The sequence below is a fragment of the Vidua chalybeata genome, chromosome 1 (assembly GCF_026979565.1).
Source record: "Vidua chalybeata isolate OUT-0048 chromosome 1, bVidCha1 merged haplotype, whole genome shotgun sequence".
NCBI classification, from domain to species: Eukaryota; Metazoa; Chordata; class Aves; order Passeriformes; family Viduidae; genus Vidua; species Vidua chalybeata.
Window position 1 is genome coordinate 91,739,400 of NC_071530.1, and position 17,310 is coordinate 91,756,709.

The window sequence follows — 17,310 nt, forward strand, 5'->3', positions numbered from 1 at the left end:
AAAACAGAGATTAGTCAGAGTTAGCAAAGCAATGTTTTCAATAGCTCAGAGTTCAATAATTGACTTCCTTGAAATTTTCAACCACTTCTAGTTACTTCTGAAGTCCCAGCCCCCAAGAGAGACAGCAGGATAACACTTTTTTAAGGCTTAGCATGATGCATAATCTGCTCTTTCTTTGCCATTTCATATCTGAAGGAATTAGCACAATCGATAGCTTGGCAGCAGTGTTTAGGGAGCTTGCCACATGGAGCCCAGGTAGGAGTTCCTCGGGCTGAATGTCATCATCCCACATCCCCCTAGTTTACACACACAGCTTGTTTTGTCCTCATCCACCAGACACCACAGCATGCTCACCTCTAATGTCAGTGTTAGCATAGCTTGTTGGTTCTACACAGACGTGAGGATGCCTACACCTGCATCCTGAACTGAAAGATTTAGGATTGCTTTGGATAATCTCAATAACAATTTGATTCTGGCTACAGACACCAAGACCCATGCTATTTCTTGCTTGCTTTGTCACATCTACTGTAAATTTAAACAATCCTCCTCCTTTAGGCCTGATTACATAAAAAAGTTTGTTCACATCTTTGACCACAAAATCTCTTCAAATTTAGCATAAAGCCAGTAAATACTGATAATATGCTTCCAAAATCTTCATGGAATGGCTTTACCTCAAATGTATCAAAAGGTAATAGAATGTTCTTTACAAAACTTCAGTTTATCCCATCAATTTTCTCAACTCCATTTTCAGTGGCACTGTACAACAAGCAGAGAATTTCAGAGCGCCAGGTACATTGACAGCAGCTCATTTCTTAGTATTTTTTCCAAGCTGATTTATATGTTGAAAATATATAAGTGGATTTATGAGAAGATAAAGGTGTATATAAAAGTCACACCTACTAAATGCATAGCAAAGTGATGTGTGAGCAAAGATAGTACCATACATAAACATTAACCATGTGTCGAAGTGTCTAACTTAATTGAAAATTAAAACTGTCTATTACAAACATTTAGACTTAGGAGACCAATAGACTAATCTGGTGCATTTAAAGCTGAAACAATGAATGTGATTGAGTCACCAAGTCCCACGGGTAATGCAGTGGATTACTAAATCCTCTAGTAGCTGATTCTTGTTTAATAACAGCATTTCATAAAATAAAAGAGAGGGGCAACTAATATGATATTTCATTGTCACCTATACCCAGAAGTTGCCACGTAATAAGATGTACTACTATTGGAAAGACTTGTACAGTATTATAATCAAATTGTAAAATATAAGATTACAATTGTGACACAGAATAAAGACTCACTTTTGGCAGCTTTTTGAAACCTCAGGAGTGATAAGTTATGTCTTTCTCTTGCCAGGATATAGTTGCTTAAAAATTCCAGACAAGTGAAATACAATTGAATGCTAAAGCACTTGTGTAAGGAAAGCACTGGGTACCACAAGTAAAATGTAGCAAATAATCTTTATTAATAAGTCATTTTTTTTTTATTCCCCCATCCCCCATCCCCATTTTAAAGAATGGTTTTGGTTTTTTTAATGGCTGAAAAACAGAACTGAAAATAAAGAGCTAAAATACAAAACCTTTCAAGGCATAAACCATAATTACTCTGAAAACAGTATAGCCCACTCTGAAAGAGCTACACTCTTAATCTAAATATCCAACACAGTAGAAAGTTAAACACAATTCCAGTTACCTCTGCACTGCCAGTTACACGTAGCAAGCAGTTCTGGAATAACAATATTTTCACTCTCAAAGTTTAACTAATTTCTAAATTGGACTTTGGAACCAGATACAGACCTGCTGACATGAAGTCTTTCTGCAGTACTCTCAGTCTGTTAGCACACTACTTAAACTATACTTAAATTACACTGTTACAAGTAAGTTAACTTGTTTTCACAAAAGCAAAGAGGAGCCCTAAAAAGTCAGGAAGAGCCCAAAGGCATTGTAAGGAATGGCTGCCTCCTTTTAGCTCCTGCCTAGTGATATCCATAAGTTTTTCCAGTCCAAACTGTAGAGGACAGCCCTTCAACAGTCTCAGAGGTGTTTTTTCTATCATATCTGCTCAGAGAGGGCTCACAGGGGAGACACCAGAAGATTTAAGTGATTTCTGAGTTCAGCTTTAAGCCCCACCTGACCAAGAAGCAGAATAAAGCAATAAAATCAAGCAGGCCTGTCCAAGCATCTGAACACAAACTACTTCTTCCAGAGTCAGGTGGCCTCAGACTTGGACCAGGGCTCTAATACACATTCAAAGGCAATCAGAGAAAGCTTCATGTTTAACCCTGACCTCTGGCTGCACATTCCTGAACACACACTGGCAGCACTGGCAGGCCCACCAACAGTTACCTTTAATAGCAAGAGGAGATAAAAAAAAAAATCAGTACTCCAAGTGGAATCCCAAGCACAGAAGAACCCAAGTATCAGCAGCTTCCCACTTACCCTTTGAGTCACAGCAAACAAAGCTCTCTAATTATCCTCCCATGCCCTACCCCACCTCCCATCCCCCAGTTTCAGGATGTTCACCAAACAAAACATACACTTCATATTCCCAAAACTGCAGGATTAGAAAACTATTTGACATTTCAAACTTCCACTAAAGTTGCTTTAATAAGTTACATGTAAGATATTTTACTTTCCACAGCAAAAAATAGAAAATTCAATAATCAAAGTGGCTAAAAGTTGAAATAAAATGCTGTGAATCTGTTTGGCACAAACAGGCCTGCTATCTTTGCTAAAGAGCAAATCTGTTGACATTGAATATTTTAACACAGTGATCGGCTCCACAACTTGCAAGCTGCAACCACTTGCTGCTGTTCTCATCATTATGTCCAGCTCTGCCTGCATGATGTCTCCAACATAAGCGTTTCACAGCAAGAGCATGACTTTGGCTGCAACAAAAAGAAATCCATACATAACTGCAAAATGTTAAACACAGTTGGGCATGTGAGCATAAACATCAACATTCATGTAATTAGTACTCTTCAGTTAACACTACCAACTGAGGAAAAACTGACTTGTGACAACCAGCAGGTATTAAGTTCTTATTAAGTAGGGTCATTAACACTAATGACATTCTGTCCTCTCACTCATCAATAATTCAAACAGCTATTGATTTTCAGTTTTACCACATTAAGCTGGAGGTCAAGTATCTCAGTTACTTAGATATGACAGATTTCTGGCTTTTAGCCTGCGATTTCCTGTTATCTGGTTTCTCTTTCCCATTCACTGCAAGCATACACAGGCCAAAGTCACCATCAACTTCCATTTCTGTTACTATCAATGCCAGTGTGTGACCCAGGGGAGTGCTTCAAGTGAAACATTCCAAGTCTCTCCACGGAGTCTCTCTAGCTGTCACCACAGCAGCCCCACATATTCATTCCTCACATGTCATTCCTTTGGTTTCTGCTGGAAGCTGCTCATGAAAGCTTGCTGTCACCCACTCCAAAGTGTTTTGCTGATGTACACAGAGAGCGATCCTTTCCACTCTCTCTTCAGTGTTTTCTATCATCATATTTATGACTAAAGGTAAAGCTATTTTTTTTAAGTAGGGCCAACAAAGGCTAATACTTCTCAAAGCTTTTGCATAGCATGAAGTATTCTGGGGTTTAACGCCCCTCTGGTTTTTGTTTGTATTTGTTGGGAGGTTTTTTTAATACATCTAAATAACCAATATTTTTATTTCTGGGTTTTGCTTCAAGACATCTTTAAACTTTCAGGGATCAGACTTTTCCTAAAATGATAACAATTTTTGGTGTAGAAATAAACTAAATTCATATATTTTATGCTATAAGAACAGAACTCCAGCACTGTTAGCCTGAAGAATAATATTTCATTGCTCCTAACTCACTTCAAAAGACATACCTGTTATCTATCTCAACACCTGTGGTCCAGTCAGCCAGTGCTGGTTCTTTCCCACTTTGCTTCCATGTGTACAAGATAATCTTCCCATTCTCTAAGCCTACTGCAACAATGTATCTATCAAGAGAGTAATTACATTCATTTCATTAGAAATTACAGTAGACAGCTCAGTGAGGTCAGTTCTAAAGCAGGATAGAAAGAACTAGCACTCAAGCACTGTTGTTGCACCTTGCCCTTCAAATCAGTATTTACTTTTTCATGAAAAAAATTAATACGTCAAAGCTGCTTCTCAAAAAAAAAAAAAAAAGAGCAAAGCAGAAACCAGCTACATATATTTGGTTAGGAAAAAATAAGGAGATTATCACAACATCAGTCAATATTTTCAGAAGAATTTATGTGTTTCAGGTATGTTCATGCATCTCTCCCTCCTCTCCCCCACTTTCATTTTTCTCATTACACTGCTTGGAGAAGTTACCATACACCTGAAAAGGTAGCTAGGAAAGAAAAAAAGTAGAGATCATTCTGTTAAAGAATGGTCAAATCAATTGATAGGTAGATTTAGGGAGCTGTTTAGCCACATGAAACTAGTTGACTAAAGGGATAAATACTAATTTCAGATTAAACACAAAATGACAATACAGAAAACCAGCAATACCTTCCACCAGGAGTAAGCACACGGCTGATACTAACAGCAGTCACAGAATCCCCAGCATCCAGCACTGTTGAACAAGGTTTGATTGAATCCAGCTCATTCCCTTCAGTAATCACTGGCAAATCACACTGGCCCCAGATAATGACCTGATAAGAAAGAGAGTCATCTATGAACTTCCACTTTAAACTTCTTGTAAATGCACGTACAAAAACATAAGGAATAACTTCATTAAAATAATTTCAGGGCACAGTGGATGACCCTAAAAATGGTAAAAAAAAACCTCTACCTACAAAGATTTGACTTTGTAGGCAGTCTGTCTGATTTCATTAAGGTTACTGACAACAAAACCAGATTCTGTTATGAAAGTTAAAGAAAAACTTGAGACCCATAGAATTATGTGACATATGCTTGTCTTACTGCATGAAAAAAGAAGGGAGAACGTCCAACTGGCAGCCCACAGTCTTGTATATACATATTCAAGCACTTTATTTAGCTTATGAAAGTATCACTGATTTCTGTGCTAATACATGCAATAAGATTTTTGTGTATATATAAAATAGGGGCTCATCAGAACACAGTGTTTGTTATTCTAAAAGATATTTAAAGTAACTCTGGGCTTTCTAAATTCCTTTAACATTAATTACCTTTTTGTCCCGACTACCAGTAATAAAATACTTGCTATCTGGTGTCCAGTCACAGGACCAAATGATTCGACTGTGAACAGCTGTATTTTTATCTGTGTATGCACAGCAAGTGAAGACTGGTCCTGGAATAAAACGTATAGAGGAAAAAGCCTTGTTTCAACTACTTTACATATTAAAAGTGATTGTTACTCTTACTTATCTCTATGTCAGAACTGCAAGAATACTTGGACATTATTCCACTCATCTTTAAAGAAACTGGGAATACTTAGGACTATATGAATTTTTTTTTCCAGCACTTACCACAGTGATAACTAACACCTGGTCAAGATCGTAACAGCCCTTATAGCCCTAAAGCAGTAGGTTATTTCTATCAAGTTTCTTTAAGAACACTGACTTCAGAAGTTTTTCAATAGTGCAACATTTACCATGTGTTCACGTTTCCCCAGTAATTTCACTAAAGCTCTTATTTACCAATAAAATCCCAACTGCTCAAATCATAATGGTCCAATTGTAAAGACTAACGTGTTCCCAAAGAGACAAGCTTATATTTCAGCATGTATACAATCAGGCACTATATTTGATCAGCAGATCAGTAATGGGAATGCTTTTTCTAAGTAGTAATTTTGGAGCATAGACTTTAACCAGTTTTTGGGATGCCAATAGCAGCAGTTTGGCTTTACACTGATAATGATGTTATTTGTAGACAGAAGGGTTATTGATGAACAGATGAAAAGAGGATTTCCTCTACTTGCTATGAGTATTCATGATCCTTATCCTGAATCATTGTGTAACTACTGTGGACAATATGCCAGGCTTTAGAATAGAAGTCTGAATAGAACAGAAATTCAAGCCAGGATACAACTGGACACTGTCTGAAGGGGCCAAAACTCAGTGCCAAGTCTCTAGGAACATTCTATAGAGCCCAGCAGTGTTTATATGCTATTAAGCCAAGAGTGCAGTGATAATCGCTTTCAGCACAAGCATCTGTTCTAGGATTCTATTAAAGTGTTCAATAGCAATCTCCTCATGATTTTGCAAGGCTCAAAGTCTTAATGAGAAGGTCAACTGAATCCTTACTATCAGCTCTTTTTCCAGACATAGCCAGTCCTAGTCAAATTAATCAATTGTGTAGGATTATCAGAAAGCCACACCAAAGACAGAGATTAATCCTGTCAAGAGTCTCAAAGTGTCATGCCATGCAAGAAAGGACAAGGCAGCCTATGCAGGATATGGGTGCAGCACTGAACCTTCTGGCTATGCCTGCACGGAACTCAGCAATGAATGCTCTCCTTGACAGAATGCCAATCTGAAGTTCAGCTTGTATACTTGATTTCAGTAAATCATACAGTCACATGCAGAAGGCACGAGGACTTCATTACATCCATCAATTAAACACTATCTAAAGCTTGATTATATTCTTCTCCACATTTCCTTTTTATGTTTCTACAAATTAATTGCATTTCTTAAATCCACAAGAGCCTACAACACTAATAGTTCTTCAAAGTTGCAAGCAAAATGCCCATTAAAGTATTTTATCAATTCTCTTTCAAATATTTTGTAGCCAAAAATACTGAAACCTGCCAAGTCTACAAACACCTATATTCACTTCACGTATCTTACCTGACTCTGAGGAATCCTGTTTCCTCCACAGTGACCAATTCCTGTCTCTAGAAACAGCTAGTAAAAAGCTGTCATCAGGAGAAAATGCCAGCTGAGTAACAGTCAGACTGTGAAAAGACAAACTCTGCAGTTTCTTCCAAGAAGCAGTGCTCCACAAAATAATTGCTGCATGTTCTTTTTTGGAAGCCTGCATGGATGAAAAAAAAATGAGAATCAATGAGAGCAAGTATAAAAGTCACACATTTCAAAGTAGTAAGATATTAGATAGCTTGTTTTTAGGCTTGCAATCAAGTAAGACCCTGCTTTCCTCTGGGAAGTTTCAACGTTTCCCTACTTTCTTCTAATGCTGACAATATATCAGTAAGAAAACATTTCAGACATATATATGTTACAATTTATTTTACCAATATCTTCAAATGAATCATACACAATTTAGGAATAGTAAGTTACTGGCCAACCACCCTCACCTTTGCAAGGCAACTATCACTTATACAAAATCTTTCATGTTTTCTGAAAGAAGAGAATTCAGCCCTAGAAACTGGACAGCACTTTTCACTAGGTGGTGCTAGAATCTTTTCTTACCTTACATGCTGAGGCAATTACAGTGTTTGAATTATTGCAAGCAACACAAAAAATTTCATATCCATGTCCATATCTGAAATACACGTGAAAAGAAATTTAACACACCACAATCATTTTTGCAGTATGTATCAAAGTTGTCATATTAATTTAAATCCCTTTTCAAAAGTGAAAGGCACCTGCCAGGAACTTCTCACCACTGTCTCAGTATTACATCCCGAATCATTTGCTCAGCTTTCAGTTTAAACATTTGCACAAATTCTTCCATTAGAAACTGGCTACAGAAAAATCTGTCCAGCCCATTCCATAGTCTTAAAGCATCAGCACTGCAAAAGCCACTCTAATGACTAACAAAGCAGATTAAAGCAGTGTTTAATGTATCCTGATTTTCTTAAAAAGCAATTTTAGCACTACCAATTAAAATCATAGGCCACGTATTTGAAAACCACTGAAGAAATATGCCACAATCACACAGTCAAAGGATGCCTATTCTGTGAAATACTGCGAGAAGATTTCTGAACTAAAGGACAAGCATCATTTTGGAAAAGGAAAAAACCTCTGTAAAACCCCCAAAATTTCTAGCCTTCTCCAGAAATACATTTTTTAATCAGTCTTCACAAGAGTTCTGATGAAATCCAAGCTCATATATCCATAGTGGTATTTAACTAATACGGAGAAATTCTATACAGACTAACACAAATTAAAATCAGTCACAAAACCAATTGGAAGTAAAGTAAAATTGGAGATGCAACCTATAAACAGTAGACAAGTATCAGCTTAATACCAGCTGGGTGAGGTGCTTTCCTATGATTCTCCTAGTTCTGAAGAGATAGGCAGTTCTCTTAATAAACTCCTTCGTCAGCAGTGTTAACTTCTTACATGGGACTGATGTTCATGGGATTTCACTTGCAGCCATAACAGCCACCTACTTAAATGACAAATTACTGTCTGGATCTCTTGAACTGAGTCCAAAGCATCATCGCTGGGTATATCCATCCCATCAACAGACTGCCAAAGCCATGTCTGAAGACTGGGAATATACTGGCTTTTATGAAATGTAACTGTGCCTGGACTTTTTAACAGGGAAAGGGACTGGTGTGTACCCCTAATTGAAATATTAAGTTGCAAATTTGAGTGCATCTTATAATGATGAAGGTACTACTGCATGTCTTACTCTTAATTTGTCACCAGCAGGAGTTTTATCATAATGCTTACTTTTAAAGCACATTCCTGAAGACTGTTTAGTAGTGAAAACCACTGCAAATCAATTTTCTAAAACAAAAAATTATTGTATCAAAAGTATAAATTTCCTGAAATTCAATTATGGGAAAATAACCTGTGAAACAAATCCTCAGCTGTTTTGGTTTTAATCTCATAGAAGTAGTATTTGAAGAGCAGTTGATTTCAAGCTTCTGCATGCAATGCTTCTTTTGCTAAACTGAAGTGCCAAAACGTAACCATTCTTACCAAATTAACAGAAAACATAAAATATTGTCTCTTGCAAAGTGACATGAGCAGGACTATCCTAGGTCAGACCAGCAGCTGTATAGACCATTGCTGTCTCCAGTAAAGAGAATTAAGCTATTGGCAAGAGGAGATGCTCTTTTAACAGAATGTATATGAGCCATGATAGCACAGGAGCTACAATACAGTCCCATCCTCTGATCCCATTAACAGAATATGATTTCTTCACTACATAGTACACCACCAAATAAAGGTTCACAATGGAGAGAAGTAACTGCATGAATGACTAATGAAATTATATTTTCAACCACAGGCAATTTTGCCTCAGCACTGTACAATTAATAGCATTTTTTTAATGCACAGGTAGACTGAGTGGACTTTCAAGTGTCCAGACAAATGAATACAGGAATTTTCTAGTGTCAAAAAGGATCTCTTCCAACTTCCAAGTGTATTACATGAGATGTACATATATATAAACATAAATATATATGTCAACACTCAAGCTTTAATCTCAGCATGCTGCATATGAACTCTCTATGATAATTTTCCAAGAGGATAAAGATTAGCATATTCTCACAAGATTTACCATATTTTTAAACTTATTATATTATGTAAAAAATTCAGCCAGTTCTTCGTGCTAAAACCTCCTCAAGCAAACACTTTGCAAAACTCAACACTAATCCTTCAAAATTTGGTGTCAAATTAAGAGCTAGGAATACACAAATGTCAATGACAAACAAGCTATTTTTAGCAAGTCAGTGCCTCACACTGTTCTTCTGCTGCTATGGCAACTTGAAATCTACATTATGCGATTTCATGTTACTTCTTTCAAGATTACTCTGACCAAAAAATCTGAAAGTCTATGAATGCTTTACATCTTGTTTCTCTTGCATAAAATGATCTGTATCATTAGCTGTGTCTCTAAAACCAGAAAAAAACTGCTAAGATAAAAGTCATCTGAAGACTGTCATAAAATGGAGTTATTTTAATGAATGCAGGATATAAAGGCAGATAAGCAGTACTTCCATAGCAGAGTATAAAATATTAATGTCCCACTAGACTTTGTGAAATGTCAAAAGCAAATGATGAAGAATTTTGGCCTTGGCTCCTTTTCACTACTTAAACATCCCTTATCAATTTACTTATGTGAGTGCATTAGCAGCCATGGAATGCATAAAAGAAACAGTTGAAGTAACAGTTAGAAATTACAAAGTGTGCAGATATGGTCTAACATCCACTGGCTTTCCTCCTAAAATAATTTTTGAGTACAAACACAGTAACAGAGCTTAAAAGCATTCAAAGCAGATTTACTGCCCAATTGAAGGCAAAGATGAACTCCCATAGAACTTCCCCCTCGGTCCAATGAAAGCAAGCTGCACAGCCTCTTCCCAAAGCTTTTTATTTCCTTCCTCACAAAACTGGTAATGTAGAAAGGTGACTGCAACCATCAGCAAAGGCTCAACATTCTTCTCATTCCAGTCTGAGACCCCTTTCAGGACAGTCAGATAAATAAACCCACAAGAGATTGAGATTATTCAATTTCTTTGTGCTATACTTTGAAGATTGATACTAAAACTTTGAAGACTGTGAAAGTATAGCCTCATGTTTCTGGGACCCTTACGGAACGAATCATGTGACAACATTAATGTGAAAATTGTTGTGAATTTCAGTAAAGCAAGAAAACACAGCTGAAGAATTCTAAAACCCTGCAACCGCAAAACAATTATCATGACCACGTAACTCCATTATCTTTGCAACTGACAACCACTCTGTCGGCCTTGGGTGACAGGCTAGCCCCAAACTAGCCTTGTAACCATCTTACTCAATACTTATCACTTTGCTCTACCACTAAACACACTAGTTTGGCTGCTGGTTCTATCTATTGCACCTTACAACTCTGATAGGAGTTAAGGGCAAGCTCCTCCATTGATGCCTCAGCCTCTACTTCCATACCACATCTGCAAGCCCACGCACACCATGAAGTGGAAAGTAGAAGAAAACTACTACTACTCTCTTACAGAGAGAGACCTTCAGTATAGACAAGGTTTTAAGGAGAAACAACCAACTACAATAAAATTGTGACACATCAGTTCTAACTGCTGTTTTCTTCACTGTTTCCTAATTTTTATATATATATAATTTATTTATTTTACAAGCCATACAGCACACACAAAGTCAAATGACATAGTAAAATAGGAAGAGTTACAAGACTAGGCTACATCAACAGCTTTCTGAAAATTTTGTAACAAAGAAGAAAAGGAAAAATAAAACTTACAACTTCTGAATTTCAGGCCATAAAGTATTCTGCAGTAAGTGATCCTCTGGTGGAGGTTCTAAAAAAGATTTGTACAGCCTATTCAAATTTGATTTTTTTCAAATAAGCTAAACAATGCTTCAAGTTTATATCAAATGAACGCCATTCTCTATTACATATGACAGAAATAATTCTCATACCTGTAAGGATCAAGGGTTGAAAATAAATCTCTGGATACTGATTTGAAATGGCATTAAATGATTCTTCATCCTCATCTGGTTGAACAGCCATATCTCCTATTAAAATAAGGACTTCATTAGCTAGAGAACACACTAGAAAGGAGGGAAAATATGAGGACTTATTATACAAGTAAAAAGCATCTATATTTTTTACAAGTAGTTGAAACTAGGTTTCTCTTCTTGCAGAGTTACAATAATATGAATACTAGAAGCTAGTTATTGTAGTACATAAGAGAATAAGAAGGTTTTGAAGAAATAATAATCTAACCTTCATTTTGAAACTGACTTCTCTCCACCAGCACAATCTTTTAGAGAGTCCTAAAAAGAATTTCACTGAGTAAAGCAGTCACCAGAGTTCAACCTGTGTTTCACCAGTGTTAAACCTTTCTTTCTGTATTTGAAAAAGTTTAAGACAAAAATCTCTGATACAAGTGATGAGTTCCTAAATTTGATGTAGATCACTAAATGAAAAGCCATATTTGAGCAAGTGTAGCTACAACTTGCAAACTTCAGCAAAACTGCTGACGGCTCTGTCCTTAGCTTTAGGCAAAAGTATCAGAGGTAATCAAAACTAGTTAATTGCAAGTTGAAATTCAACTCTGTCCTTCACTGTGAAGGTATTAAGAAAAAGGTACAGAGGTGGGGAACAGTGCCTCTCAAACAGAATCTATCTTTTTGCCAAATATACATCTCTAGCACAGCAGTTTCAAAAAGAAGGTACAGAAAAAGCAAAGCAAAAACTATCTTCTCATTCATTCCAACTTCGCTCTCTTTGAAAATGAAATGAGCAACATTCATCTGAGACCACTCTCTGATCACCAGGAAGATTCCTCTGCAGAACACATCTGTGGTGTTTTACCCTGAGCCATCAAGGCTGACAGCACTGTGTGAACAGTGGTGGATGATGCAGGGAAGCTCTAATCATGGTGCTGCTTCTGGTTGGGCCACATTAAATCAATGGAAATTAGTTATTCTGTGTGTGGCAATAATCTAGAAGAAGGAGGTTTTGTTCCCTCTCTCATTGGAAGAACTCATGAGAAAGCAGGGGAAAAAACTTTGCCAAAACATATTTTACAAGTTATTTGAAGTACAACGAAATTGGCTTTTCTCTCACAAATTATTTATGAAAATTTGGCTTATTGCCATTGAAGACCCTGGAGACAAAGCTTATTAAAATGCTTCCTTTTGTAGATCCCACCTTTTGATAAAGCTTTAAGCAGAGAAAAAAACAGGTCTGACCTAGTTTGTACATTCCACTATAGTGCATTTTTACCAGAGACTTCATGAAAAACCAGATCCCTAGTCTGATTCCCAGTCTCAGGAAAATACTTTTTATCTTTCTAGGAGGATGTCTGTCCCTCCTTCCCTGTTCCCCCACAATGTAATCTCCATTGCCTCTCCAAGATATTAGCTACTGTTGGCTAACTAATTCTTCCTTACTTGTGTTTTTTACTCTTAAGCACCATGTTTAGCTGCTAGCAAAGAAATAAACACTTTGCATGATTTTATTTCTAGATTCTGAACTTGCAGTCAAGCCTACACTTACAGACCTAATATGTACACCAGAACAATCCCTTAAATAAAGTTTCCACATGAAACACCACAACCATTATTTCTCACTAGCAATACCTTCAAAAACAGCTTTATTGGATAATCCCAAAGCTGGCACAGTTGCACCTTCTGGAAGATCAGATGACTGCTGAATTAAAGAAAAAAAGGAAAGGTTACACACAGATTGTCACGTAGGTTTGGATTTCAAAGGCCACAGCTTAAGGAATCCCTGAGAGTTTCTAGAGTTACTTTCCTAGAGAAGTGAAGGGGGCACTTTGAAAACCTCTTGTCTAGAACATACCCTGAACAAAACAAAGACCAGTACTCTGGCAGGAAGGGAAAAAAAAAAAAAACAACAAAAAAGCACTTTTCTAAGGCCCCAGCTCAAGGATTTTCTTCAATGCTAATTGCAGGTTTTCTTCTACAATTATATTTATTCCAGCACATACATGACAATTAATCTATTAACTGAGAGCACTGCAGTTTTTAACACAATAGAACTGAGAAATCGTTGTTCTGAAGTGAAATAATAAAGCAGCATTTTGGAAAAGAGAACAGAGAGTGACTGCCTGTGACCACAACTTGAAACAAAACTCAGTAAATAGTACAGAGATGTGGCTGCAATATGTGTCTGTTTAAAGTAGCACAAGGGAAAGACAAATCATCAGACAGAAAATAGTTCCATAATGGTATATGAAAAGAGTAAAAATTTAGAAAGGGTAATAGAAAAAAAAATAGAAAGGGTAAGTGAACTTGGGGACCTTTGTGTAGTGATAAAAAAAGATCTAACAGCTGTAAATCCACTTATGGTATCAGAGAAGTTCAAAGAGAAACTGTTTTACTGAATTAAATCAATATTTTAGGTGATAGCTTAAAATGTATTTAAATGTTGATAATTAGATGAGACAATGTATCAGAGACCCAGACAAGCATAAGGCCTCTAAAACAAAAATGGTTCCTCATTACAACCCAAAGTATAATACAATCCCATGGATTTGAACTGAATATAATCCTATTCAACCCTTTTAGAATATAAACCTGTTTTTTGGTTTCAGGTACTTTTTTTGAGGAAGGCATTTAAACCACATAAAAAAAAGGTTCCCCACTTTAGTGATAAAATGGTTTCACAGAAAACAATTTCAAGAAAGCTGTTTAAAAGCAGCTATATAATTACAGCTCATAAAGCCTTCCTCTTTAACCAAAGCCCATGTGAAACACTTTGTGATATGAATCAAAAAAGAGCACTCAGAGGAAGAGCTGATAAGAAAAGTCTAAATAAAGTAAAATAATGACATCTGCCACCCTTATAAAAGCAAAATGTTACTTGTACAAAGGTCATTAAAGCAAATGCTTACAAATTCTTGTGGAATTAGAGCACTAAGCAGCTACTTATGTAACTTCTTGCTATCAAAAATGATTCTAATTCTATCCCAGATATTCCAATTGTTAAATTAAATGGAAAGGCTAATCCGTCTCTGAGAAACTACACAGAAAACCCTGCTTTTGAGTGAGATACCCAAATAGCATGCAAGGCACTGCACAGAGGCAATTATCTTGAATGAGGTCTGCTCTACAAAATGCAGACAGAATCAGAATTAGACCTTAATGCAAATGGGGAGCAAACAAAGCATAGCAACACAGGACAGCTGACATACCCACAACTTAGAACTGGAATGTAAAGGTCTCAAGAAAACTTCCAATGCCAAAGAGGAAATAAAGCACAAGCAAGTACGTATTTATAAATATTTGTATGCAAGAACTAAACATAATGCCAAAAGCTTTATGCTATTTCCAAACATGCAATTATGAAAAAAAACAGTAATACCAACACACAACCACACAACAATGATTAGAACTAGGCAAGGCTACTACACCTTTAAATTAAGGGGAAACACATTAACAGGCTTTATTGTTTGCTTAATCCCCAAGTGTGTACAATGGTCTACTTTGGTTCGAGTTTCTTAAAATTTACCCACACTTCTTTCAATCTTTTGACACAGTCTTGTTGGTTTCAAATAGAACCTATTTCATATAACAATACCATAAAAATACATGACAAAACACACATGGAACCAAGAAGAGAAAGGAAAATAAGGTTACAGTTTCAGTACAACTGAAAGAATTTTTACAGAATTTAGTGCAATCTGCACTAACTTTCTGAGGCATTAACTTATTTTACATCTAACAGGGTTCTTCTCTTCATGTAGCATTGCTTTAGCATACTTACATGGGAGCAGAGCTTCTCCATTGGGATACCAGTGATGTTACTGAAATTTTCTATAAAATTCTTGGGAGCACGAAAAACTCGAAGCACTTTTTCATCTGCTCCTGACACAAACTCAAACCGGCTTATCATTGCCAGACAGCGCAGGTCGTATCCGTGTACTTGAGGCCTGGCAATTTCATGCCATGTTACCTAAAAGTGAGCAAACACACTGCTAAAACACAATTCTTAAACAGAGAAATAGTGCAAAAAAGCACCCCTCTGTTACTTACTGAATTTATTAACACAAAGCAAAGATAAGAGCAACCTTCTACTGATGTGCATAAAATTGGTGCTCACATACATCAGTTGAAATCTCTTTTTCCACCAAACCATTCCTGTAATTAGTAAACTGTGTCCCTGCACAGATGTGTTTAAGGCACTTACTGTGACTTCTTCATGCTAGACAGTCAGGAATAGAATATAATTTGCCTAAGTAAAAAGAGGTTTGTATCCTACTACTTCCAAGACTTAGGTCTAAAAGACCTAAGAAAGGTAGTGATAATTATCCTGCTTCCTTCATCTGTCTTTCACAAAGAACAGCAGCACTGCTGTCAGGAGGCTACAGATTCCTACTTCCCTCTTTTCTTTAAATACTTGATTCAAGTGAGACCATTAAATAGAAGCTTTGCAAAAAACTGACAAAACCATAATAGATTCTAAGTGTCATTTGCTATTTCACCTTCAGTTGGAAAAATTCAGTGTGTACTTTTGAGTTAAGAGCTAGCAGAACCAAAATCATTTGAAATAACTTACTACTTCAGTATTACAATGCCTGTAGACAAGACTAGATGTCATATGACTATAAGCAAAGGCATTATATTGACTGTAAACTCCACATATCAACCTAAAAACTCAATTGAGTTTTGAATGTTGAAGTTTCTGATAGGACCTGAACGGGAATTTGAGACATCCTACAAAACCTCATGATTTCACAAGGCCTTGATTATTTTTCAGTGAGGAAAAGAGCATTTATTCTTTAAAAAATATAAAATCAAACAGTGCAACAAGCCCTTCTTACCCTTTACTGGGTACATCTTTGAATACAACACAAAAAGCTCAAACCCCAGACAAAGAGAGGGCTATATAAGTCATGCAATAAGCTTCTTCCAGAAAAATCAGGATGGAAATTTGCGTGACAAATTGAAGCTGATGGTTATCCCTCTTTTCTGATATTCTGATATCAGAACTGAGACTGTAAGGAAGGATGCTTATTTGCATTCAACACTTAGTTTCCTTTTTATAGGGAAAAACATGAGCTGTAATAATGAGCTGTAATACTAACTTTCCATAAACATCTGAACCATCCATTCTGTCTTGTTAAGACAAACATCAGATAACACCTGTTGTGATCTTTCAGATGCTAAACTCTGTGTGATAAAGTAAGTAAGGCATTTTAAAAGCCTGTGTTATCCAAGTTCATGAGCAGCAGAACTAAAAACCTTTCCAGGGTTCAAAAGTCCTGAATAAACCTCTTCAAATGACCCATTTCTATTCCAATCCTCCACTTCACCCATCTGAAAAGGATACTAAGGCTGTCTCCCACACCTCATGCAGCAGCAAATATTGGAACTATTTAGATTTACACCTGGTCAAATCAGCCTGATAGCTGCACTGCTTCAGAACAGGAAGGCAAAGTACAAGAATTCAGTTTATGCCATATTTAGGTATGAAGAATGATGAAGAATTTTAGCCTTGGCTCCTTTTTGCAGTGATTACTCTGCAATCACTCTGCTAAATCAATTGATTCAAAAGTTTTAGGGTGAGCTGTGCAGGTAAATCATACAAAGATCAGTTTTTTTCAGAAGAGAGGATTAAAATTAAGCAAGCAGCATACATAATAAAGAGTGGTACTTCAGTAGGTCACAGAGAAAGTGATATTGACAACTCTTGAATGCTGCCAACTTACATCACATGCTAGTCCTGAACTTTGTTTTGATATATTTAATGTACCCTCCTGAGTGGAGATTAGGGTAAAAAGCAAGGAAGGAAACTGGAAATATCCTTCCTACAGCACAAGGCAAAGTGTAGCTCTTGAAATGGGATTGCCACCACTCCTGTGTGGCCTGGAAGAAGGAAATCGAAGAACTGATGCCAAATTCACTGTCTCAGAAACATCAGACCTCCTGTGCTAGTCTACATTACAGAAACTTTGATAAGACAGCTATAATAGCCTCT

The 17,310-nt window shown here is 36.7% G+C and overlaps 1 protein-coding gene across 4 annotated transcripts in view; it reads right to left on the minus strand.

Moving 5' to 3' along the window:
* Positions 1-1,450: 1,450 nt before the first annotated feature.
* The window catches only part of ELP2 (elongator acetyltransferase complex subunit 2), a 38,625-nt gene continuing 22,765 nt past the window's right edge, over positions 1,451-17,310 (minus strand). For 3 of the 4 annotated variants that reach the window (XM_053959920.1, XM_053959928.1, XM_053959945.1), the window contains 10 exons: positions 15,097-15,285; positions 12,948-13,017; positions 11,280-11,375; positions 11,101-11,158; positions 7,365-7,437; positions 6,783-6,969; positions 5,163-5,284; positions 4,522-4,664; positions 3,870-3,983; positions 1,451-2,896 (listed from right to left, as the gene is read on the minus strand). In XM_053959920.1, the coding sequence (XP_053815895.1) occupies positions 2,740-2,896; positions 3,870-3,983; positions 4,522-4,664; positions 5,163-5,284; positions 6,783-6,969; positions 7,365-7,437; positions 11,101-11,158; positions 11,280-11,375; positions 12,948-13,017; positions 15,097-15,285 (1,209 nt within the window). In that variant the 3' untranslated portion in view covers positions 1,451-2,739. The remainder of the gene's footprint in view (positions 2,897-3,869; positions 3,984-4,521; positions 4,665-5,162; positions 5,285-6,782; positions 6,970-7,364; positions 7,438-11,100; positions 11,159-11,279; positions 11,376-12,947; positions 13,018-15,096; positions 15,286-17,310) is intronic. The other variant, XM_053959938.1, reaches the window with a different exon arrangement.